The sequence below is a fragment of the Pantherophis guttatus genome, chromosome 1 (genome assembly GCF_059756535.1).
Source record: "Pantherophis guttatus breed Tessera chromosome 1, ASM5975653v1, whole genome shotgun sequence".
Lineage (NCBI taxonomy): Eukaryota > Metazoa > Chordata > Lepidosauria > Squamata > Colubridae > Pantherophis > Pantherophis guttatus.
In genome coordinates this window covers 108,136,715-108,160,466 of record NC_142063.1, presented here as the reverse complement: position 1 = coordinate 108,160,466, position 23,752 = coordinate 108,136,715, and the positions used below count along the sequence as shown (strand labels likewise).

General features: G+C 39.1%; 1 protein-coding gene across 3 annotated transcripts; it reads right to left on the bottom strand.

Moving 5' to 3' along the window:
* Positions 1-206: 206 nt before the first annotated feature.
* CEND1 (cell cycle exit and neuronal differentiation 1) lies at positions 207-23,367 on the bottom strand. Of its 3 annotated transcripts, none has more exons than XM_034416810.3 (2): positions 22,948-23,250; positions 207-7,144 (listed from the first exon to the last, which is right to left on the bottom strand). In XM_034416810.3, the coding sequence occupies exon 2, from the start codon at positions 6,939-6,941 to the stop codon at positions 6,519-6,521; it is 423 nt and encodes a 140-aa protein (XP_034272701.1). In that variant the 5' UTR covers positions 6,942-7,144; positions 22,948-23,250; the 3' UTR covers positions 207-6,518. The 3 variants fall into 3 exon arrangements, 2 of the variants coding, with proteins under 2 accessions (XP_034272701.1, XP_034272702.1); XM_034416811.2 differs by lacking the exon at positions 22,948-23,250 and adding an exon at positions 9,790-9,814; XR_015730307.1 differs by lacking the exon at positions 207-7,144 and adding an exon at positions 19,921-20,373 and having other exon boundaries at positions 22,948-23,367.
* Positions 23,368-23,752: the final 385 nt, after the last annotated feature.

The following is a 23,752-nucleotide window of genomic DNA, read 5'->3' as shown; positions in this document are numbered from 1 at the left end:
CTACCTAGGATTGAACTCTCAACCTTCCGAATGGGAGGCGTCTTCACCACTAGGTCACCAGGATTGCTGTTACTGCCCTAATTGATAAATCATTCTTGGTCTGTGTTCAGAAAGCTATGTATTACAGTTTTCTTTTTTTTTAAAAAAAGGGTTATACTGAAAATAAAACATGAAGATAACTGTAGGAATTATACAATATACATGTATATCTATATAGATATATATAGTTTATTTCACACAATCCTGATAATAGTTACAGGTATATTGGGAATCATTTACAGTTCCATAGAAAATGGAGTGGCTATGTAGCTTCTGATGCAAATAACATACGGTGTGTAAAGCATACACGTTCCCAGTCAACCCACCCCACCATTCACACAATGAATTTTCAAAGCTAAGACTAGATTCAGCTACGTAGGAAAGCCTTGAGAATGCTAGGATACAGTGTTGGGTGTCATACAACACTGTAGGTCACAAATGGGACAAGCTAAACTACTTTAATTTTCAGTCTAATAGTTCTACTCTACCTGCATTATTGCATTTATACGCATTTTAAAATTCAAATAAAAGAATACTATATGGGAAAGGAAAAATTATTTGCCATTTTAAGGAGCTGAGCTGAAGCCCATACAAAGTGTCCATAGAAGCATAGGCAATATCAGAAGATTTCAAAAGGTTCAGATTTATTTTCTAACTTAGAGTGGTGTTATTTCACATTTGCTTTGACAAAAGATAGTCTGCAACAGCTGACTTCAAAATGAAAGAAAGGAAACACCTTAATCTCTGTTATGCATAGGCCAACATATGTTAAGTTAGCATTTACCAACTTTGTTCTTTCCAATTGTGTTGGACTATTCCAATTGTGTTGGACTATATCTCGGAACTGGGTGGGTTATAGCCCAGGACTATCTCAAGTTGTTCATATAAGTGTGCCTGTTGAGTAAGGGAAATAATCAATTAATATTATAGGCTACTCAAATTAATGGGGAGACTCTTTAGTAATGTTACATCATTTTTAAGAAACAATTTTTGCTGTGGATTACATTTTGAATGATTTTGTTGTTTTGTTTCAATGAATCTAGACGCAGATAGCAAACATTCAGATTAAATCAACTAGCATTTCCCATCTACAAGGATTACTTTGGGCCTTCCCTTAACCATAAATACAGGCAAAGACATAAGAAATATGAGGGGGTGGGAGATCACCTCAAATACATTTACAAAGAAGGTCATGGGTATATCACAAAAGGGGTCCTCTTGCATTTTTGGTAGCTTGGGAAACTTCTATGATTGAAAAATTAGCAACTGATTAGACAATTTTAATTGCATTACGTAGCGCTTATCAATTCTGCACAATGAGATATAATGATGGAACTGTAGCTGCCAGCTTCTAATCAAGGCATGGCTTTGAGATTGAAACAGAAAACTATAAAAGAACTATCTTTCATATCCCAGATGTTTTGGGCCACATTTATATTAAGAAACAGAAGAAATATTAAGTGATTACATCAGCCGATGTTTTTTTTCCCCATTCATCCCGGACTACAATTCAGTCATAATTTAAAATGACGTCGGAGTCAGACTAAAATAAAGACTGCTTGGCAAGAGTGTGGGAGATTCTGTGTTGTGGAGAAGATGAAGTGGGTATCTTAATAGATGGTTCGGGGTGTGTGGAAAGGAGTGATATAAGAAGAATGGGAGAATGCATGATAGACAGAGCCAAGACTTTGGATAGAAGTATGGTCTTAACATTTGCCCATTTGTACATTTATTTGTCTAAACTAAAATACTTTTAGTTTTTAGACGCTAGTTCTTATCATTACATTTTATTGTCCTCACACATCTAAAACTACCATCCAGATCTTAATATACAACAAAAGTAGCATTTTGGGGTGAGAAGGAGTTTCTTATCCTTTCACTAGTTTCCCTCTTTCTTTTTTCACACTTTAGTCACTAAAGAGAGAAACATTATCCATTTTTATGAACAGGGGCAATACTTAAAACCAGCCAAGAATATAGAGTAGCTTGCCCTAACTCATTTTTAGTACTGAATAGTGAAATTTGAGTCTTTCTTTCAGGTAAAAAAGCAAATTATGATGTTGGGAAAAACCTTACACAATGAATTCAAGTATCAGCAAGAATTACTGATAACAGTTGAAGCATTGCTGCAATTATAGCTGTGTCACCTTGAATACTCATGCATAAGTTCCAGTATGTTTAATAATGCAACCTTCTTGAATGTCCTGTACAAGGCCGATAAAGGGCTGATCTCCCTGACTCTAGTGATACATGCTTATGGCCAAATTGAGATTGCTACCATGTCTTAATATTTTGTACTAAGAGGCTGTACAGGAACAAAGAAGGGATGTAAGGGAACTGTCTTTCCAACTGTATATGCAGAATGAAAACTTTTGTATCATCTCCATAAAAATGAGAACAACTGATGTATTCTGCACCAAATAAGCACATATAGGAAGTTTGGCCTACTGAATGTGGATTTTTGATAATACATGATAGACTTACATTAAATGTGAATTCCTTTGTTAGCAGGTTATACATGGGCATCCACAGGGTAGATTGGGTGGAGAGAGAATGACAGACGCATCGACATCATCATACAAATACAAAGGCTGTGACTTAGCTATTCACAGATATCACAGATATTGTGACATCATCACATTACTGCACCACTTATACAATGATATCATGACACATTTTGCTATTACGGCAGTTTGCTAATGAATTTGCTGAAGCTACCACGTCTTCTCAGTGTTCAAAGACTGTCTCAAGGTCAGTTTCCCCAATTCCATTACATTAAAATTAAAGATGGAGGCAAGGATGACAGTTCCAATATTGGCAACAAAACTATCTGTGATAACTAAGGAGAAGTGTCCAATTATTTTTCACATCTGTCGTGTCTTAACCTTAGCTCCAGCTGCATGTATACTCTTACGTGCCATTTGATATAGGAAGTGCCCAGTTGGAGCAGATATTTAATATTAGCTGACCCTTTCCTACCCACAGAAAAAGCTGCACTCACTTATTTTGTAAAAAGAACCTAAGTCAACACAATTTACTCTAGCATGTACTTTCTGAGGATTGCACTGTATTTAAAAAAACAGTGTAATATTGAATCTTGAGAGCCAAAGTTCTAGACTTTTCTTGTCCATAAAGCTCACAGAATTGCCCTGATCCATTCATTCTCAATTTAAACAGTGGAGAAGAGCTGGTATGTAAATTTGGAGGGGTAGGGAAAGAGTAAAAATACCAAGTATAAAACCAGTTAGTTGATGACTTGTATAATAATCCAGTTGATCTGCAACAATATACAGAAACAATACAATTTTGCCCATAGCAGTATGGCAAAGATTGAAATTGGGGGGGATCCATAAAAAACCAATATAAGTCATCCTGACTTCTCTCAAGACATACAAGGGGCCCAGTTGAAGACGCCTAGCCTTCTGAAGGAAGTGTTTTGTTACTTTATCATTAATGATAATAGAAGTGTATCAACAGCCTGGGAACTAGAGAAATGCTTACATGGGATTATTGTACTATATGAAGTATAGATAATATTAGATATGCCAATGTCAAACTTAGCAGCAATTTCCCTGGTGCCAACAAGCAACCAAAAGCCACTAAGTAAGGAGACAAGACATATGAGGGGTTGCACAAATCAGGATGCAGTTCATGCCGATTTGTTCACCTTTAAAAGAAACACAAATGTTTGTGATACCACATTCAAAAGCTTGCATGACATTGCTTACCAAATTGAGACAGAACTAGCCTTTCTACTGCAAGAAGTTGCCCATTTCCATAAAGCACAAGTTCACTGAGCTTGGCCTACATAAATGAACACATTTTCCAGATGTCCATTGTTCAAAGAAAGAATGAGGAAGCATTTGCTGTATTTATTACTGCAGTGAAATAGACTGGAGATGTATTTGTGGAGTATACAAGAACACATGCAGCAAATTAGCCCTGTTCTGCATCACTATTATTTCTCTAAGGATCAATTTGGGGCAGGGGCAAAGATGATATACCACCACTAGGTTTACCTTAAATCTCAAGAGAGAAATAAGCTTGCACATGTTATCACACAATTACACCATCAAATTAGATTTAGAAATATCTGTTGATGCCATTCTTTGGGCAGAATAGATTCTTCCTTCCTCACCCTTTCCTGCTCCAGACTGTTATCAATTGCTCCAGAATAGTTTGGGAACATGTATTAGAGGCAAGCAGAGAAAGTTCTTTTGTACACGCAACAGTCCCATCAATCAAAGGGGTTCCTTACAAGCACAAGACGGATTATTATACATTCATCAATTAGCTAAATGTATCTTTGTTTATTGGAAGGAAATCTTGGTTTTGGCTACTGTACAATGGAATGCAAGTGGCACAAACACAGACACTTCGTGTGAATGCAGGTGTGCAGATAAATGGTTGCATTCTGCTTTTCTACAAAGAATACAGGTTTTGTAGCTTTACAAAAATTATAATGTATATACACATATTCTCAAATAAGGCAGGGTTAGGAAAGCTTGTACACATATACACAAGAATACAGGTTTTCAGATGGGGAGCAGGTTCTGAAAAATTATTCAGAACAGTGGGGTATCATGATACTAAACAATGACTGCCAGTGAATGATTCCCTTATAGACCTAACCTATAAGATCACACAGCCATAAATGCAAGAGAGAGATGATTAATTGTAGTTTAGGTCAGTATTTGTCAATTTTGGCAACTCTTGAGATGTATGGACTTCAACTCCCAGAATTCCCCCCTAGCCAGCCACGTTGAGGTCTTAAAATCTTAAAATCGCCAAGGTTGAGAAACACTGGCCTAGGCACTACTATCATTTTACTATACTTCTGGATTTATAGTTTGTGACTTTAAAGTGAGTGGGGCTAAAAATACAAAGAAATCTAGTTTATAGGTTAGTTTCTGAACATGATGAGATGAAAACATGATACGCACATACACACACACAACAAACAGCGATCTTTTACTAAATCTGATCTAATTAGTATAGGTGTGTTGTATAATTAATACACCCACCCACACACACACCCGTTTCACACTGGCATGGTCCAAGCAGGAAAAAAAATCTACTAAATAAGGGATGGTCATTCAGTCATCTTACATTATAACCAATGCTCCATTGTCCAGATTTTTTCTGTCAGGGAAATATATTTAGTATATCTATTGAAGACAAATAACTGTTTCCCCTCCCCCCCTTCACATCTGGTTTTAATCATTTCAAGAAGACCACTAACACAACAAGGCTATTTCAAAACAGGAAATTTCTTCTCATCTTCAGCATCACAGTTCAAATGTTGTGGGGGGAAATGGCTCCTGCGAATCTGTTATTTGAAATACATGAGGCTATATCATTCTTCTGGTATATCTTGAATTAAAGCTTATAAAATGTTGAAATGAAGATCGTCCATTGGGTTCAAATTCTTGCATTTGGGCAGTTATTCCATATGCAGATTTTCTTAAATCCATATTCCAGATGAAATAAAATATACATGCTTACGCTTTTGGTGTTGGTTGTTTTTCTTGACTCCCCTTCATAGCACAAACAGGTATGTAACTTTATATGGAGAAGCTTCAGCATTTGTTCAAAATCCATACACACGGATGAGCTTTTCAACTTCCCAACATTTTAAATAGATAAATATTTAGATTTAAATAGATTTAAATATCTGATTTTTTGTAAAAAAAAAAAAAAAACTTTTTTAAAAGTATCTAAATTCTACAAAGGGTACTTGGCCAATTCATAGCCAGAATTGCATTTAACATGCATTTAAATGGTAGAGAAAGACTACTATGTTCCAAAGCTATTCCAATCAATGGCTAAACTATATTTAGTACCATGCTTTGTAGACATTGTGTGATAGATGGTGAGCCAAGATGTTGCCTTCTGGGCTTTAGTTAGTAATGTCAGTAGGCTAAGTTTGCTTCTTGAACTCTGATAGCTTCTCCTATTCCAAAGAGAACTTTGTAATTTAGGGTGAGAGTATACTTCAATGCTCTGACGATGAACCAAAAAAGATGGAATACTGGATGGGACCACGTGGTCTTCAGATTAGTGAAGATGCTGCCTTTTTATGCATCTTTGAAAGTATTTCAGTGAGCTGGATACAGGATACTAGATGAGTCCTCTTGAAGAGAAAGTGTTTATTTCCTCTGCTCTTCCATGGCCCAACTAAAAGCAAAGTATTCTGAAAATGATGCTGGAGCCAAGTTTACAGCTGACCAAAAAGTGGGATGGGGAGGAGTTATGGAAAGAAAACACGAAGTAGCATCTATTGACCAGGAAACACAAATCTGGTTGGGTGTTTTTTTTTCAGGACCCTGGCATACTAACCTTAAGCAAGACCTACCTATCTCTCTCTTGCTATATACTGCATATTTATAAGTATCTATAGAAGTGATTGCATGCACTGATGTCAAAAGGAACAGTACACAACCCAGGGGAAATTCTGTTCCCTGCATTCCTTAGGTTTCCTATTTTTTTCGAGCTAGGATGGCTACTCCTATGATCACAGCTATGGCAGCTACTGCTGCCCCTCCACAGATGAGCAGGGGCTTTATGTTCTCAAACATGGTGTTCCCTGGCGACTCTTCTGCACTGTTCTCTTTATGCTCGGAGTTGGCAGGATGGGCAGTTGCCTCAGGCCCCTCGGCTGCTGGCACTGCGGTAGGCTTCAGATTGCTGTGGTCATTCAGCATGGCTGCCTCGCTGGGTGCTGTGGCCCCCTTTTTTGCAGGGGTGGTGGCAGCAGGAGCTGGCTGCTCCTTGGGTGCTTCTTTCTTATCAGCGCTTGCCGCCGGCCCAGAATGAGGTTTCTCAGACTTTGCTGAGCTAGCAGTCTTGGTATCAGTCTTGTTTCCACTTCGGGTGCTTTCTTTAGACTCCATTCTGCTCATGAGAGTGGCAACGGGTGGATATATCACCTAAACTCAGCTCAGAACAAAGCAGAAGGATGTGAAGCCAGCTGATGAGATGGCTCTCTTCCTTTGGCCCAAAGAGAGGACCTGCCTCTCACTTCTGGACCTTGGGATAGCTGCGGTTCTGTCTCTCCAAAAGGTGTGTTGATCAAAGGATATCTTGCCTGAACATAGTATAATTCCTGTAAGATCAAACAGAAACACATAGGTCAGAATATACAGTAAAACCCATATAAACAAACACTATTCACACCTTGCATTTGGACCAGTGGTGGGTTGCCCCTGGTTCGGACTGGTTCTAAAGAACCGGTAGTAAAACCAGCGGGAGGCTCCGCCTACTGACCCAGACATCATCATAAGTGATCTACGCATGTGCGGAAGCTTCTGCACGCACGGGCACGATGCGAACCGGTAGTAAAGGTAAGTAGAACCCACCCCTGATTTGGACATGATTTTTCATTTTTCATTTTACTTTGTACTATGGCATTTTTATACTATGCACCTTCATGGTGATATGGCTGCTGTTACAACAAACTGAGTTACACTCCAACATTTTCCCCATTAATAGTATTATGTCTTTGCACAACATTCACTCTTCTTTTTCAAGTCCTGGACCATAACTAGAGCCTTCCATTTCAGTCTTCTGCATAATCTTTGAGGGCACTTCTATGTTCAATCCACAAGGTTTCCAAAATCTTTATACTGCTAGTTTCAGATCAGGAACATGAACCTAATTAAATGTGGATAATCACTTCCCAGTGACAGTTATTGAGAATTGATAAGAGATAAGCAGCACACAATCCTTAAATGTGAAACTCCCCATAGTAGCTGGATCTATTAATGAGTTTTCTCGTACAGAAGCTCTTCACTGGGCTTTGAAACTCTGATGGCTCAGGAGGACCTAATAGTGCAAATTGTTCACAAATAATATTCCTGATCCATAAAGCATGTCAGTTCATATGCCAGGCTTCCTTAACTTAGGGTATCTTCAAGTACATAAGATTTTGGTTTTCAAATTTCTCAGCAATCGTCATGTTGATAGGGAACTCGGAAAGTAGACATTCATATATCTGGGAGAGAAACAAGACTGGGGAAATAGCATCCTATTATTATTATTATTATTATTAATTATTATTATTATTATTATTATTATTATTATTATTATTATTATTATTATTATTATTATTATTATTATTATTCTTCATTGCACAGTCAGTCAGATGTTCAGACTGGGTTTGGCATTTACTGTATGTCTACCTATCGAGTCCTTATCAAGGACCTGGGATAGGCAGATCTGGATATTTGATGCTGTTGTTGTTGTTATTATTTACCCACTTTATGCAAAGACACAGCTCTAAGTCTGTACAGAAGTCTGTAATGTTGGGAGAGGTGGAAAGAAAGAGAAGAAGAGGATTGCCAGTAGCAAGGTGGATAGACTCAGTTGCAACGATGATGGAACTTTGGAAAATCTGAAAGATCATGTTGGGGGCAGATTATCCTGTAGAAATCTATTTGTGTAGTCAATGAGATCTGACACATACATAGCATAGCACTCTAGCTTTCTATTTGCATAATATGCCATATGAGCATAGAGATATTCAGCAGATGAACTAGCTGATGTGTGCATGCCTACATACCTCCCAACTCCTCCATAAGCTCCTTTCCTTTTGATCTGTAAGTAAGTAATAAGCAGTAAAACCTGGATATAGTCATTTTCAATGCATATTCTAGCATGCTTTTTTAATATACTTTACATCATAATTTTTTTAACAAACTAAAGTCTATTTTGCAGAACAGCAAAAAAAACCTTTTAAAATTGCTTTGCTTTTATAACTCAGTGAACTGGGTTGTAAAAAAGAAGGATTTTTTTTTATTGTTTTGAGATTATTTCTATGATTTAGGTATTAAAATTCAGGTATTTTAAAGACAATAGTAGTGGAAGTTTAATATAGGGAGCTTTGATGATTGTTTAGAAAATGCAGTATAAGGCGAAAGATTATGGATAAAATTGCAAAGCCTAAGTAGTGTACTTCAAAGCATACTTACAGTCCATTTTTCCATTTTAGCAATCTGTTTGTATCGCTAAATTGTTTATAATGGGCTCAGAATAGTCTGTATTTAGTTTAAAAACCAAACAAAAAAGGCTAAGACTTAATACTTCTAATTGAAAGGATAAGATTCACTCAGGCAAAACTAGAGAAGCCTTAAGTTTGGTCCATCAATGTATTTTAGGATGATTGAATAGTAGAAATAATTCCTTACATGTTCAGGTAAATGTTTGTGAATACCATTCACATACAGTAGTCTTTAAGCATCAGTTCAGTTCATGCATTCAACTGCATGTGATGAAAAAATAGTGGTTCATATCAATAAATTCTTAGAGTAAATAAAATCACCAAAATCTATGAGCATGTCTCTGGGGCAGGGGTGTCAAACTCGCAGTCCACAGGCCGGATGCGTCACATGCTGGCCACGCCCATGCCCAGTTAGCGAAGGGGAGAAAAGTCGCAATATGTCACGTGATGACACTATGACGACGTGAGTTTGATACTCCTGCTCTGGGGCATAACATGTCAATCATCACAGCACAAACTGCCAGAATCATTGGCTCACCCAGTGACTATCCAAAACTAATTTAATGCTTGATAAACTCTTTCTATAGAGCTATAACAGAACACCATCTAAACTGTACAAAGGTTGATTTTCCAAAGAGCCTACTTTTCCCTGTGCCTGGGCAAAAGATGAAATTAAACAATTTCTATTTTGTATCAGCTTCAACTGACTTCTCTCTGCATTTTCTTAATTATGGAAGAAGTAGAGCTGGTACCTGGAATGGATTTTTAAGTATGATACAGAACTTCTCTCCCCTCTGCCCGCCATGATTCCTCTTTTGGTCAATCTTTTTCCATGTTTCAGATTGACTGGCAAGCAATCCACACTTTTTCTCCATTGCTTCAGCATCCTGTGCTGACGAGAGAACTCACAAAACAGGGCTTGCAAAGCCAGCTATACCCACTTTCCTTTTATTTAGTATTCTGCAATAATATTCACTTTTTCCATTGAGTTCTATTAAACTTCCTGCAAAAAGGAGAAAGCAGAGCTTACAAAACAGATAATTAAAAAGGGGGAAAATAAACAAGTCCAGTGGAATGCTATCTTCAGGGTGAAGACTATTTTTAAAGATGTGTACAGCCAAAGAAGCACCTAGCTAAGAGACACAGGGGACATATCAGAGAATCACTTGAGACTTTCAAGAAGAAATTGGACTGCCATTTGTCAGAAATGGTGTAGGGTCTCCTGCTTGGGCAGAGGGTTGGACTAGATGACCAATAAAGTCTCTTCTAACTCTTAATCTGTTAAAGGAAGAAGAAAAAAGTGGGTGGAATAGAGCAATCCTGTTCAGCACAGAGAAGAGTAATTCTTCCCTGCTTTTCATTAAATCATGTCAATTGACCCTGTTCAATTCCAGCTTCTTTTTTGATGGGGATGTTATTCTGCATTCAATGGGCTAGAGCTCTCCCAGTGATTCAAGTCTTTATCTCATCCCTATTCTTATAAATTCCTCCTTTCCAAGAAGAATAGAAATGAAGCATATTTTCTTTTTGATCACACTGTTGAAACACAATTACCCTGCAACAAATGGATGACTCATTCTATTTTTCTTATAGACTTGTTGTTGTAAATAAACATTTCTTCTACAAATACTGTCCTTTGTGTCCAGTACTTGTTTTCTCTCTAAAATATACCAGATTAACAACAGGGATATACACTGTTCCAGACAACTACTTTCAGTATTCCTGATCAGCCTGCATTTTGATATTTAATTCAAGATTCTTCAATCTTTGACCAGGACACTCTATCAGGTACAACTCCTTAACATAGCAGAAGTCAAACAGGATAGGAACTTTGGACTCCATTAATTGAGGTTTTGTTTAAGATTCAGTTTGTCAACTTGATTCAATTGAAATCAAACAATATTATTATTTCAATATCTGATAAAGGACTGGAAAACTGATCCCTTTGATTACAAAATACCAATCACCTAATCGTCCTGCTCCCGCATCTTGGTATTCATAGGCAAAGTAAAAGTCACAATTGGTTGGGGGTTTTTTTGTTTTGTTTTTTTGCAGATACTGCTAGGTTTATCACAATCAGTCATAATTTCTACCCAGGATTTGCTGAATAAGCCACAAAGAGCAGATTTATACTTAAGCCATAAACCATGGTTTACAAGGTACAGTAGGTGGTTTTACACATTGTCTTAAGACAAAGACAAACAAACAAACAGTTTGACAGTTGAGGAGAAAGTTGAACCCACTCACTGATTATGTTAGCTGTCACCAATCTGTTCCTCTCTAGGGTCCTAACATTTCATACCCAGGACAAGAATCAAAAATGCTGTGGGAATTTTAGTATTGAATCAAGGAAATTAAATTTACCAGACCTGTATGTTGTACAATTACTTGTATAAGCACCTCATCTAATAGACCACGATCTCCCGTCTATTTATTCTAAAATTCAAAAATCAGAAGGTAATAACTTTATTGGTTTTTTTTTTTTTTAATGTCATAGAAGACTATGTAGGCGTTCAGGTTTTTTAGAACTCTTCATCAATAAAAATGGCAAAGAAATGGGATGCATCCTACCTGATGAGGTAAATAATTTTATATACCGGTACGTATTAATTATTAGGCTTACTACATCAGAACTGTAAAACTGACCCACCTAGTGGTCATCTGAAGTGTTGCAAGCCTGATATGGCAGAATTGCTATTGGCTTTGTGTTTTCAGGATTCTCTCCCCGTGGAGGTTAGGTATGACCCAAAGTTAACAACCTGCAGCACTAATTAGATATTCCTTCTTCAGGATGATGCTGAGCTGAAGGTTTCATGGTTTAAACATTTGGCTCTGGAGAGCTTCTTATTTCTCTCTTGTGCTCTGCTTTTCCTTTTTTCCTTTTCTGACATTTTACCTAATGAAAAATGTTGAAGAATTTAAAATCTTCCACATGCTTGGAATCCATCAAGTTATTGCCATCCCTGATCAGTCAACATGTCTATAACTGTCCATTATACATGCCTATTTTATTGTTTTCCTTTTTCCTGTTTTCCTTTTCCTCTCCTTTTATTTGTCATAAATGAATATGTACTGTACTATTAAATATAGTGATGTTTACAAAAACATTGCTAAAAATCTTTTTCAATAAATACAGTCAAGTACCTGTATTAGAAATGCTAGTATGGTAATTCTGACTAAAATTAAATAATCCATTGTGTTTAAATTTCATTTAAAGTTCATTAAGTAAAACAGCTGATAATGAAATCAGAATAAAAGTCATTGCCTGTTAGGATGTACATCACCAGAAATAATTCAGTAGAAATGTATAGCTGAAGAGCCAAAATGTCAAAGGCATTATAATGTACAAATGATCTAGTTTTTGCAGCAAGGGAAGAAGAGATGCTCATGATGCAAATGACATCTTCATGGTTTGTACTGGGTGCCTCTGCATGTAGCCCTGCAGGCACAGACGTGATTCACACATGGTGCTAAGCCATCGCCTTAATTTTCTTTTGTTGAATTAGCTGCAACTGCCTATATTCTAGGAACACACTAATCCAAAACCAAACCATGTTCTCAGCTCAGCTTGTTTGACCAAGATTCCAGTTTCAGCCAGGGTCAAAATGTATAATCTTACATCTATGGATACCACTGTGTAAACCTACCAAAGGAAAAGTCAGTTTTTGATCAATTGGTCAACTGACTGATTACATGACATCAAATCAGTGTGAGAGGGTCAATGATAACTCTCTTGGCTCTTTCTCGTAAAGGTTCCCCCACACATCTGTGCTAGTCGTTTCCGGCTCTAGGGGCAGTGCTCATCTCCGTTTCTAAGCCGAAGAGCCAGTGCTGTCCGAAGACGTCTCTGCGGTCATGTGGCTGGCATGACTAAACGCCGAAGGCACATGGAGCGCTGTTACCTTCCCAACAAAGTGGTCCCTATTTTTCTACTTGCATTTTTTACGTGCCTTTGAACTGCTAGATTGGCAGAAGCTGGGACAAATAAAGGAAACTCATTCCATTATGTGGCACTAGGGATTCGAACCGCTGAACTGCCAACCTTCTGATCGACAAACTCAAGTGTTTTAGCCACTGAGCCACTATGTCCCTGCATATGGCTTATTACGTGTTTTAAAGGAAATTTAATTATAAAACTCAGAAGATGACATGCTTCAAATAAATGTAAGGGCCAGCCTTCAGCATCTCCTTTATTTCCCAGAATTTCTCTGGAGCCCAAATGGGTCCCATCAACTTTGTTAGAAAATGAAAATGTTGGCCAATGGAAGAGGACAGGAAATGACAGGTCATGTGCAGGTAAATTGGTACTTTGTAACTGACTGCAGTCCCCATGAAAATCCATGTTGTGATCAGGCCACTCCTTCCCACCAACTTTTTTGCTGGAGTATCCATGATGCATCTACAGAGTTCCACAACTATCTAATAGCTCCCAAATATTAGGGCTTTAGGTTTACAGGAAGTGTAGCCTTAGTTTTTAATTCAAGCTCAGGAAGTACCTTGAATAATTCAAGTACCTTTCCACCCTCTTTGTTCTCCAATGATGCCATTGATTCAAATGTATACAGTGGCTATTTTCACACAGTCCAGCTGATCCAGTTTTCTCTAATTAACTTGGCCTAGGGAAGAGCCATTTTCTAAATCCCCCCAGCGCTCATAGGGGCTGTCAATTCCATTTATCCCGATCTAGCAGTTTTAAACACAAAGAGTCAATTGGGATTAATGCAATTGCTGATAGGTTTATAGAGCATTTATCCATATCTTCCCCATTTTGTTATTTTTCACAGCTGTTCATGTCATTATGAGGGATTTATATATGCAAATAGAGAGGGAATTCCTAGAGATGCTTTGCAAGCCAGTGAGGACAATTTGCAACTAAAATGATCTCTGGGCTAGATGTTCATTCAAGATATTTATACCCCTTATTACCCAATTAAATTTGTGATGTGAACAGGGCCTTGACAGCATTGTTGTTAAAGAACACACATAATCTATATGTACATTTGTGCTTACATTGGAAATATTTCGTGTACAGAAGTTATATAATGAGTGAAGCAGCCTTCAGGATCACATATAGTTGTGCAGCACCTGGAGAAATATTTTTGCAAACACATTTTTTTCAATTAAGCACTGATCATGTGTTTAATTTCTCAAGCCACTAGTTTTTTTTCCTTCTCCCAAATGATCTCCCCTCCTTTGGAATTGTGACCCAGTCCAGAGTCAAATTTTAACAATTGCTTCTGCAAGCTGCAGCCTGCTTGCCCTCTAAATTTGACCAAACATGCTGCAAACCAACCTGTACTGGCCCTATGGAAGTTACTTGAACCACTCAATCTGACAGTGTGGGGGAAAAGTTTCTTTCTTTAATTATGCCAAATATTGGCTCTGCAAGACAAATTTAAAACAGAAAAATCAATTGCTCCCTGTTTGTCTTTCCCAGAAGTGATTACCCAGTAAGTATACTCCATCTTGTCCAAAGAATAATTCCTCACAGATGAAAAACTATCATGTTGGGGGAAGCATCCAATCCTAATATCCTATTTTTCAGTGATCTCAAGTTGGTACCCATGGTATATCAAATGCAAACAGGAAAAATCCTCTCAGTAACCAAGTACAAAAAATATTGTTTGAATTCATTTATTGATAAAGTAATGCTCTGTTCCATGAAGGGATGGAGCACACTGTTTGTGAAATGCAGAAAGAAAATTACCAAAGAGTAACAGTTTCTATTCAGACATTATGCCAAGCCAAAACTAAATAATGTAAATTACAAGATAATGCAGCAGGAAAATGCAAATTAATTTTTATCTGTAAACCATGATAATGGTATCACATTAAATATATCCTGGTGCTTAAACCTAAAACTTATAAACCATTGTTGAACCATGTGTGGTAACTATCCACACATGTGGGATGCATGAGGAAATAGAAGGGGAACTCATCAAATTTGCAGATGACACTATGCTGGCAGGAACAGCCAACATCCCAGAAGAAAAGCTCAGGATCCAAAAAGATCTTGACAGACTTGAACAATGGGCCCTATCCAACAAAATTACATTTAGTTTGGAGAAAAGCAAAGTTTTACATTTAGGCAGGAAAATCAAAGGTATAAGTATAGATTAGCTAAAACCTGGCTCAAAAACAGTAACTGTGAGAAGGACCTTGGAATCCTAATGGATGATCACTTGAATATGAGCCAGTAGCGTGCAGCCGCCACCAAAAAAGTTAATATGACCCTGGGTTGTATAAACAGAGGCATAGAATCAAGATCATGTGTAGTACTGCTTTATAAAGCCCTAGTAAAACCACACCTGGAATACTGCAACCAATTCTAGTCACCATACTAGAAAAAAAAGGAAGTTGAGATTTTGGAAAAAGTTCAGAGAAGAGCAACTAAAATGATCAAAGGCTTGGAGACTAAATCATATGAAGAATGGCTGCAGGATTTGGGTTTGGCTAGTCTAGAGAAAAGAAAAATTAGGGGTGACATGATAGCAGTATTCCAATATTTGAGGGGTTGCCAGAAAGAAGAGGGGAACAAATTATTCTCCAAAGCACCAGAGGGCAGGACAAGAAACAATGATTGGAAACTAATCAAAGAGAGAAGCAACCTGGAATTAAGGAGAAACTTCCTAACAGCGAGGACAATTAACCAATGGAACAGCTTGCCTTCAGAAATCATGGGCGCTCCATCACTGGATGTTTTTAAGAAGAGACTTGTCACTTGTCTGAAATGCTATAGGTTCACCTGCTTGAGCAGGGACCCGGACTAGAAGACCTCCAAGGTCCTTCCAGCTCTATTCCATTCCATTCTCCGGGGGAAGGTAAGGTCGTGAGCCTGGTGGGGGTGGCGCAGCATGCTCTGGTGAAGGCGGTGTTGCGCGACTTACCTATAGGCAGGAGGCGGCAGCTCAGTTGGGGTGCAGGGCAGGCACCACGTGGGAAGGCACCTTAGGCAGGCAAGCCGCCTGGGTGGCAAGGAGGAAAAGGAAGTGACTGGGTGGGATGGGGACCGGTTCGGGGGCATGGCCAGCCAGCAATTATTACCGGTTTTGCGACCCTCACCAATTTATCGCTACCGGTCCTCCTAAACCGGTGCGAACCGGTAGCAACCCACCACTGATTCTCCCCCCCATATATGTAAGCTACTTAAAAGTGTTGTAATAAAACATTCACAGCAAACTGAACTGACCCTGAGTGGCAACAAGAGGCATTAGTCAAGGACCTGTGGCCCACTTAACCAAATTGTTTATATTCCCTGACTGTGTCTCAAAGATAGTATAGCTCCCCATGACCTAGTAAGACAGGATAAGTAATGAGCAGGCCATCTAGATGGGTTTACCTAAAACATTGCAATGTTATGCTGTAATTTATACCGTGTTTGCCTTTTTCTCTGTCTCGTCTTAGAAATATAATAGGCTAAAGCTGTATATAAGATGTGGCTCTGCTTTTACCAAGAGTTGCCCAACAAGCTGCCAGTGCTTTCCTAGGAGCCCAGTGCCCACTGTATTGTTTGCATACATGTTGCATGTTGAATCTTCAAAGTGATTTGGTTGCTTTAGGTGAGCCATGGTTTACTTGGAAGTATGAACTCTGGCTTTGAGAAACAGGACATAAAAATTATGCCATGGAAACTAACTGGCAGAAAGGGGAAGTCAAACCCCTTTGGGTCATATTACATCCCACAATACGAAAGCTCCAATGAAATGGTAGTGCAGAGCAAGAAAGTGTGGCCAAGAAGGGAGATCACTGGCACACTTGACAAGCAGATTCAAGGTCAAGGAAAGTTTCAGATGAAAATATTGCATAAATAAGTGCACTGACTCACAGCTGCCCCAGACTTTGCTCTGTCTTTATCAATCTAAAATATTTTCCTTCATTCTCTGGAACTCTTGCCCAGAGGGAAAGTAGCAAGTTTATTTCGCAGACATAGCTCCTTCCTAGATTTCTACTGTGTCACACTGGAAATGCATCCTCTCAATTCCAAGAAATAAATAAACTTGTAAATAAATTATATGTAAATAAAACTTGGTAGTGGTGCTTAAATACGTGGGGCATAGATTTTAATCTTAAAACATTGTCATATTTTCAATTCAGAAATAAAATTTCAAAGAGATACACAGAGGTCCTGGGGCAAATCACCCACCCATTTTGCCCCAGGAGAACAACATCCCAAGGACATATCCATATATCTCTATTTGCATCCTGTCTCCAGATTCTCCCCCAGCTGGGGCAGTCAGAGGAGAGCTGAATGTGCTAGGTTCCGAGTGGTATTTTGTCTAATATCCCATTTCCAGCAATGTAGTTATGATGGGTTGATGTGCATTGTAGAGATGGGGTGAAACAATGTGCTTTGTCCCTGCAATATTCTGGCTCCAGTCATTTTCTATGGGACCTGTTGTGGTCCGCTGGCGGCTGGCGGAGCTGGCAGCAGTGTCGGACAGTGAGGAGGTTGGGGAGGAACATGGGCCAGTCCTGGAGTCTGGGGAAGGCTCGGGCGAGGGCTCTGCATCAGAGGCAGAGAGGGGATCAGGGCCACCTGGGGGTTATGTGTTGCCTCCGGAGCCTCCAGAGTCGGACATCAGCGAGGCAGAGGAACAGGGGGAGCCTGTTCTCAGCGCGTGCATGCGCAGAGTTGCCAGAAAGCAAGAACAGTTAAGTCAAAAGGGACGACTCGGGAATAGGGCTTGGAGATAATTGGCCCCTCCCATAAGACATAAAGGAGGAGCAAAGGCATGTGAACCTTTGCAGGAAGCATCTTTGTTTATTCTGGTCAGTTTAAATTCTGAAGCTCCGTTTTGACTCTGTGCTCCGTGTGGCCTTGCAAAGCTAATTGCCAATTAGGTCTTTGGCAGCGTGTCAAGGGAGATAAAGGTGGGTGCTTATCAGCCTTATGCACAAGAACTGTGGCAGACTTGTCGGACTCTTTACAAACTGTTTGTGACTCATTACGGGCTGTGAATGAACATAATTCACAGCCATTGAAACAAAAAGAGGGTTTTGGGGACTAATTGTGTGCTTTTTACTGTCTCAGGAAGCCTAGGTCGGAACAGGACCATCCCTTTCAGTCTGAACCCAGACTTCTTTGCTCATCCCTCAATCCATTTTGGAGACAGAAACTTCAGCTTCCAAGCCATTTATTTTTACATAGGTTGGGCAACTGGTTGACTTAGAAAGTGCAAAACCTTAAAACTGACCAACCTATGCCTGATTAGTGCATGAAATAGTGAAAGGTCTATTCTAGGCAGGGAATTCCTTTCCAGTGACTCTCAAAAACAGTGAAAGCTCCTGGCTTTCTCTTCTCATGCTATAGCAATAAAAATAGCACTTAGACTTATATAGCGCTTCACAGTCCTTTACAGCCCTCTCCAAGCAGTTTTAGAGTCAGTTTATTGCCCCCAACAATCTGGCTCCTCATTTTACCCACCTCGGAAGGATGGAAGGCTGAGTCAACCTTGAGCCTGGTGAGATTTGAACTACCAATACTGCATTCTAAGCACTGTGCCACCACGGCTCATGCTTATCCTCTTAAAATAGTTTAAATCTCCCACAGTTCAATCCATTTTCTCCAATGCTAACTTTCCACTGGCACTTCCCTACTGGCTGATGATCACTGTTCTGGTTTTTTTTTCCATAGTGGCTGAAAGTTACTAAAAAAGCCCTATTTTTGTTACTGCCACCTTGTGGTCATTATATCAGACAGTTGATCAGTTAATCCATAGTTTCAAGAATGACTGAAACAAACTAAAGGTTAAGTAGGTCTTTACTGCACAGAAGTAACATTTAAAAATGTACCATGTGGCCACAGCATTGTACATGCCAACTGAATGTGCCTTTTCATGTGGGATTTCAGCCCAGGGAACCACCACCCCTCATGGCTTTGAATTTTGAACTTTAAGCCTGTGTGGACAGATGTATAGCACACGCTGGTCCCAGGCACACAGTAAGGGTTGCTTCGTGGATAGTAAGAAATAGTGTGGCATGCATTTCCTGCTGGTTTCTGGGTGGGAGGGGAATAACTATGCAGTTGTATGAATATGGCCTCAGCGGGATGAAGTGGTTTTTGATACTAAGTGACCTAAACTAATAAAAAACTAGCCCCGGTCTGTTTACACACCAGCCTTTCCTAACCTGATGCGTAGGCTTAGATATGTGGGACTTCACTCCCATCAACTTCAGTAAGCACAGCCAGTTCCATATAAAGGACACCATATTGAAAAGGGCTGATCTGAATTCTGGCTGAATTCACTCATTATATTAAGCTGTAATATTGCTGGTTTGATTTTGGCTTAATGTGCCACTGAATTCAGCCATTATAATTTGCAAATGATAGATTTACAACATAAGAAAGTTGTGCAAATCCAGCCTATTATGATTTTGTGGCTGTCCTTAGTTACCAAACAGCTGAGAAATACCTTTGGTTTGGTTAGATGGAAGTTGAATGCCAATGGTTCCTATTTTCATATCCTTCCCTGAACCGCATGTATTCCTTCTAGCCAATTCACAATCAAGAACTCATTTATATATAGAAATCTTGTCTGAAGGTCCAGTCTTTGGCTCATAGATTAATATTCTTGGCAGGTTGAGCCTCTGCACGTTAAAAATTACAATTTGTGGGAAAAGAAGACACCACTCAATAAGACTTTTGATGCTTTAGGATGCCAATACTCTTATATTCTCTTTTAGCTACAAGTGAAAGAGCAAGAAGTAGTAGTATACTATATAGAGTATAGAGGAAAGAAGAGTCAAATGGGTTCTGATCTCCCCTGAGTTGTATTGCTTGCAATAAAGTAATTTTCACTACTCACTTAAGTGGATTTATCTCATGCTATTCTTTGGGGTTAATGTTTAACTATCTCCCAAACATTGTACAGAGAGAGGCACAGTTTACATGCAGAAATCTTCTACTGTATTAACATTCCAGGTGTGACAAAGTTGATTATGGAATTTATAGTTTAGAATTCTATCGGCCACTATACTGACATTTGGGGGGGGGCATTCCTTTGTTAAATTCAGAAATTCAGAGCACCATGAAGAAAGAACAAAGCCTTCAGTGTTGTGACACTGAACAGTAACTCTACAGAGAGTGATAGCTTTTTCCCCCCTCATCAATATTTCTAGTAACTAGCTCCTTCTTTTTCCATCGGACTAAATTCCAAACAATGCAGTGGCCCAGATGTCACCAGAAATTCCTCTGTTCGCTCTGTCAGGTGAAAGCAAAGACTGGGCAGGATCTCACAAGATGTCTTTCATAGGCACCAGTCCAAAGCTACTGTGTCGCACTGGAAATTCAAGAAGCCACTGCAGAGAAAGATCCTGACTCAGCTTGAAGCAACGACCTTTAACAAATAATAGCACACAATCAGTGGGAGGGCCTGGATTCAACAGTCTTCTCCTGCCCCATTCCCCTGTGCAAACCGAGAGGGCATGTAGTGGAAATTGTGCATCTCTAAGCTACTTAGCACCAGATGCTTTCTGAGATGGATGATTTATTCTCAAATGATCAAGAAACAAGAGGAAAAACAAGGAGAGCAAAATTGTCTTCCTGTTGCAGTGAGCTTTCAGTCAACAATCTGGCTAAAAAGAACTGAATGCTAGAGCAATTAAGCTTGCCAGGGATGGTAGTGGCAGAATGCCAGGAAGGTGGGTGGTAGCAAAGGGAAGCTGCTGCCAAAGAATGCCCGGCTTCTATATGAGTCGTGACATTTCCAAGCCGCACCTATAGCAAGGAGATTTCAAACCATCCTCCAGATGTGAGAACAGGTTCCAACTAGCTAATCATGAGAAGGGCCTCCAGAGAAACCAGCTGATTTCAATCCATGTATTTCTTAATCACTCCAAAAGCATCACCCATGAGAGCTGGGGAAAAAAGGTGAATAGTCCAATCTTTGGTACCCTCTGCAAAATAAATTACAATGTTGAATGCAAACCACGGTCATAGAAAAGAATAATCTAGTACCTTATTCGCATAATTATGAAATAAAGCTGTCCAATGGAAAATGCAAAAACTATCCTGTGAAAATCAGATACTCCCTCCCCCAAATTAAAATATGTGTTCCATGTACATCAAATAAAAGGAACTTGAGTGTACATTTTACTGATCAGGTTGTGGATTTGTGATGAAACTATTTTCTTGACTGTAATGGGTATATATGTATAGTTTGGAAATCAAGAGGAACATCCAGTGTATTATACTGGAATTCTATTTCAATCTCAAAGAAATCACACCCCTTCCAAAAAAAAGGGTCTGTAGCAGAAATTTTAGTCTAAGCACATGTTGTTGTTATGCTCTGTTAAACTGTAGCCAATTCTTGGTGAACCTACAAATAAAAACTTTCCAGATGCATAGATTTCTCAACATTTAGTCATAAACAAAACTACAGCAGCTGTAGTTTGTGAAAAAATATTTATTTGCTTATTTATTACTGATATTTTTTTATGCAGTTCTAATCCAAACAGCTCTGAGCACTGTTCTTCGGCCTTCTCAGGCAAGATACCGGTAGAAAAGCATCCATTTCTTGTATGAAGGTTGAAAAGAAAGCTAAGCTTTTCTGGAGCCCAAATCCCAAAATTTGATATTGAATTCACTTTTTTTCCTTTGGAATTTTCAAGCAGTGCAAGAGTAATCAAGGTAGAAGTGGTTAAAATGATAGCAGATATTAAATAGGTATTAAAGAGCATTTACCCACAGATGCTACCTACAACTAATTAGTAAATTCATTTTTAGAACTCAGCAAAGCATAGCTATTTCTTAGTTATTAGGCTTTTTTCCTTTTTCTAATAAACTCAACTATAATTTTGAAAAATAAAGTTTTGATAGTGCCGTTTTTTCTAGCAGAATGTATCTTTGTGTGTGTATCTGTATATAGATGAGGAAAGAACACAGTTCTTAGATTTTAATTCCAAATGAAGACATTTACTTTTGATAGGATGCAAGTAATTACATTTTCTGTACAAACCAGCATTCAGTCTTCATCACAGAAAATTAAAAAAACCAAAAACCCACAGTCACAACAAAATCGCAACAAAATGAACAATTAATCAGATTGCTCCTTAAAATTTGAAGGGAGTTGCTACATGCTGAGACAGACCTTCATTGCAAAAGGTGCTTTTTTCCCCCTTTGAAGTTGTCTGCCAAGATCCTAAATTTCTGCCTGTTCCTCTCCTGGTTTAATTTAAACTAAGCCTAGGTATGTTTCTGGACTACGACAGTACTCTTTAGTTGGCCTTCTATTTCTTGGAACCAGATATATAGCATTGTAGGTAATACCATTTCCCCCAGGAAAAACAATTATAGGATGAAATATTCCTGAGTACCCAGGGAAACCATTATGCAGAATTAGTCCTATCTGCAAATGACTAATGCAAAAGCACATGATGCTCTTCAGCCACTGAAGCCTAAGGTTAGCTTGTTCGTCTTCGGCTTCTGTGCCTGCTCACACCCATAATCTGACCTTCAAGACAGACGGTAGGACACAGTATCCAGAGACACAATCTTCATTTTAAACAGGTGCCAGGATGGGGTTAATGGCCCCTCGATGACTGACACTCCTGCTGTAATTAAAATGCTTTTGTCAGAGCAGCAGGTCCAATGACCTCTCCTTAAGAGAAGGGCCAGCACAGTTAGGCCGCAAAATTCCAGATCATCCCTAGAGGGCAGCAAAGAGATTTTTTTTTAAAAAAAGGTCTTAATTATTTGCTATCATCTAACTGCCCTTCGGAGTTTTGCAGCCCTGAGGTCTTTCCCCATCTTTGAGCTTTCACAAAGACCGCCGGGGCCCTTGCACAGGTTTTCCGGCGTGCAAAAACCATTCCCAACCCCGAGTCTCCTCCCACGGCACCTTATAATATATTCCCTTACAGTTGAGAGTCTTATCGCGTTTGAGAAAAGCCAGAAGAAAAGCCATCCATACCTTCACTCCCACCTTGGGCTGCCGGCTGCTGATGTCACACCTCGCAAGCCAGATGCTCCGCAGAAAGGAGGAACGGATGGACGGGAGAGGGCGGTGGAAGCGACTGGGAGTTTCCCACAATGCCTCGCTTCGGGTCCTCTGCCTAAACCAAGGAGCCGAAGGGAGGCGGGGAAAGGGTGGAGCGAAGGGAATTGCTAAATGCGGGGCCGGAAAGTCGATGCGGTAACGTTGGTTTTAGCTCCCGGGTCGCTTCGGCTGACCTGCCCGCAGAGAAAACGGGGCTAAGGGCATCAGGGTGCCGTTATACGCCTGCTCAAGAGAGCATCGGATGATGGGCGCTTTTACGTCCATCAACGATCGGGAAAGGACCAGCTGACTCGCCAGAATTTGGATTTTGGAGGCAGATGGTGGGGTGGGGCTTTCAGAAGATGTTCTGCTCCAAATATTTGGGAGCAATGAGACGGCAAAGTACACGGGATGCGTTTGTTCTTAATAGCGGCTCTCGGCATTGGTCAATAAGGCTGACTTAAGTCAAAAGCAGATTTTTTAAATATAAAAAGTCAGCAATAAAACCATCGGGATTACAGGGCTTGTCCGGAGATGTATGTATGTATGTATGTATGTATGTATGTATGTGTGTGTGTGTGTATATATATATATATATATATATATATATATATATATATATATATATATATATATATATATATATATATATATATATATATATATATATATATATATATATATATATATATATATATATATATATATATATATATATATATATATATATATATATATA

Excerpts from the sequence above, each read along its gene's own strand:
- CEND1 (XM_034416810.3), bottom strand. The coding sequence starts at position 6,941 with ATGAGCAGAATGGAGTCTAAAGAAAGCACCCGAAGTGGAAACAAGACT.